Source organism: Aptenodytes forsteri, unplaced genomic scaffold (assembly GCF_000699145.1).
Source record: "Aptenodytes forsteri isolate BGI_AS27 unplaced genomic scaffold, ASM69914v1 Scaffold244, whole genome shotgun sequence".
NCBI classification, from domain to species: domain Eukaryota; kingdom Metazoa; phylum Chordata; class Aves; order Sphenisciformes; family Spheniscidae; genus Aptenodytes; species Aptenodytes forsteri.
The window spans coordinates 8386-10096 of record NW_008795403.1 but is presented as its reverse complement, the minus strand read 5'-3'; the positions used below and the strand labels follow the sequence as shown (position 1 = coordinate 10096).

The 1711-nt window shown below is 61.2% G+C and overlaps 1 protein-coding gene across 1 annotated transcript in view; it reads left to right on the top strand.

Annotated features, from left to right (window-relative positions):
* PLD3 (phospholipase D family member 3) overlaps nt 1–1711 on the top strand; it is a 2114-nt gene continuing 403 nt past the window's right edge. Inside the window, exons 1-7 of the mRNA XM_009280680.2 lie at nt 1–179; nt 320–440; nt 519–646; nt 851–1051; nt 1139–1278; nt 1347–1512; nt 1589–1688. Coding sequence (XP_009278955.2) covers nt 27–179; nt 320–440; nt 519–646; nt 851–1051; nt 1139–1278; nt 1347–1512; nt 1589–1688 — 1009 coding nt within the window. The 5' untranslated portion in view covers nt 1–26. The remainder of the gene's footprint in view (nt 180–319; nt 441–518; nt 647–850; nt 1052–1138; nt 1279–1346; nt 1513–1588; nt 1689–1711) is intronic.

The window sequence follows — 1711 nt, the reverse complement described above, 5'->3', positions numbered from 1 at the left end:
TGCTGGTGGAGAGCATCCCGGAGGGAATGAACTTCAGTGACGGTTCCGTGCCGAATCCGTCCACCTTCTCCACGTGGATGAACCTCCTGGGGACCGTCACCCGCAGCCTGGACATCGCCTCCTTCTACTGGACCATGACTAACGAGGACACACGGACACACGAACCCTCCGCCGCCCAGGTCCGCACCGCCGGCATCCGGCACGCGCACACAGCTCCGGTTCCGGCGTCCGAGCCCAGTGCCAGCTGCCGTTTTCTTGCCTTCCCGTCATTTTTAATCATTTCTGCTTTTTTTTGGCCTCAAACCACGGGCTGATTCAGGGTGAACAAATCCTGGAGGAGCTTCTCCAACTATCCCAGCACGGCATCAGCGTCCGAATCGCCGTCAGCCACCCGTCGGCAAAATGGCCCCCGAACGATCTCCAAGCGCTGGAGCAGAGCGGTGAGTGATGGGAAAACCCCCAAAACTGGGGGTTTTGGGGGATTTTGAGTGGCAGGCGCCCAACTCGTGGTCGCGCAGGTGCCGCGGTGCGCACCGTCGATATGCCGCGGCTCACTGGTGGCGTGCTGCACACCAAGTTTTGGCTCGTTGATGGCACCCACCTCTACATTGGGAGCGCCAACATGGACTGGAGGTCTCTGACCCAGGTGAGCGGCACGGCAGCACCGTCGTACCACTGGGTGGTGCCAAACCTGTGCCCGACGGTGCCGGGGCCATCCCAAAACCAACCCCCCCCCATCCCCGTTCCCCGTCAAGGGACGCTCAGTGCCGTAAGACGGGACTTAGGGCGTTGGAGAGGGATGATGGTGCCGTCCGGTGATCTGACAGTGCCACCGTGCTGCTCGCCGCAGGTGAAGGAGCTCGGTGCCGCCGTCTACAACTGCAGCTGCTTGGCCAAGGATTTAGGCAAAATTTTTGAAGCTTATTGGGCTCTTGGCGTTCCCGGCGCTTCCATCCCGGTACCGTGGCCAGCAAATTATTCCACCACCTTCAACATGGAGACGCCATTGGAATTGAAGCTCAACGACACCGATGCCGCCGTCTACTTCTCAGTACGTCCCCAATCTGCCGTGGTTGGTTTTCCCGGTGCCGAGGATCGGCTGTGCCAGTGCTTGATCCATCTCCAATGATTCCGGCAGAGCTCCCCACCGTCCTTCTGTGCCGCCGGTCGGACCCAGGATCTTGGTGCCCTCCTCAACGTCATTGATGCCGCTGAGGACTTTGTGGATATTGCGGTGATGAGCTACCTACCCACCACCGAATTCTCCCGCCCCCAAAGGTTTGTACGGTCCTATTCCAACCCCGGCTTGCCGGCACCGGTGATGCCTAACCGCTTTCCCTCCCCAGATTTTGGCCGGCGATCGATAACCGGCTGCGGAAAGCCGTCTTCGAACGCCGGGTCAAGGTTCGGTTGTTGGCGGGTTGCTGGCGGCACAGCCAAGTGACCATGTTCCCCTTCCTCAAATCCCTTGCTGCCGTGGCCGATAATCGGACCCGCTACAGCGTGGAGGTGGTGGGTATCGCAGCGCGACCGCGGGCGTGCCGGCGGGCGATGTTTCGGTGGGTGACAGTCTCCTCTCTCCCCGCAGCGGCTTTTCATGGTGCCGGCGAGTGCGGCGCAAGCCCGGATCCCCTATGCCCGGGTGAACCACAACAAGTACATGGTGACGGAGAAGGCGGCGTATGTTGGTGCGCGGCGCACAAGTGGCGGT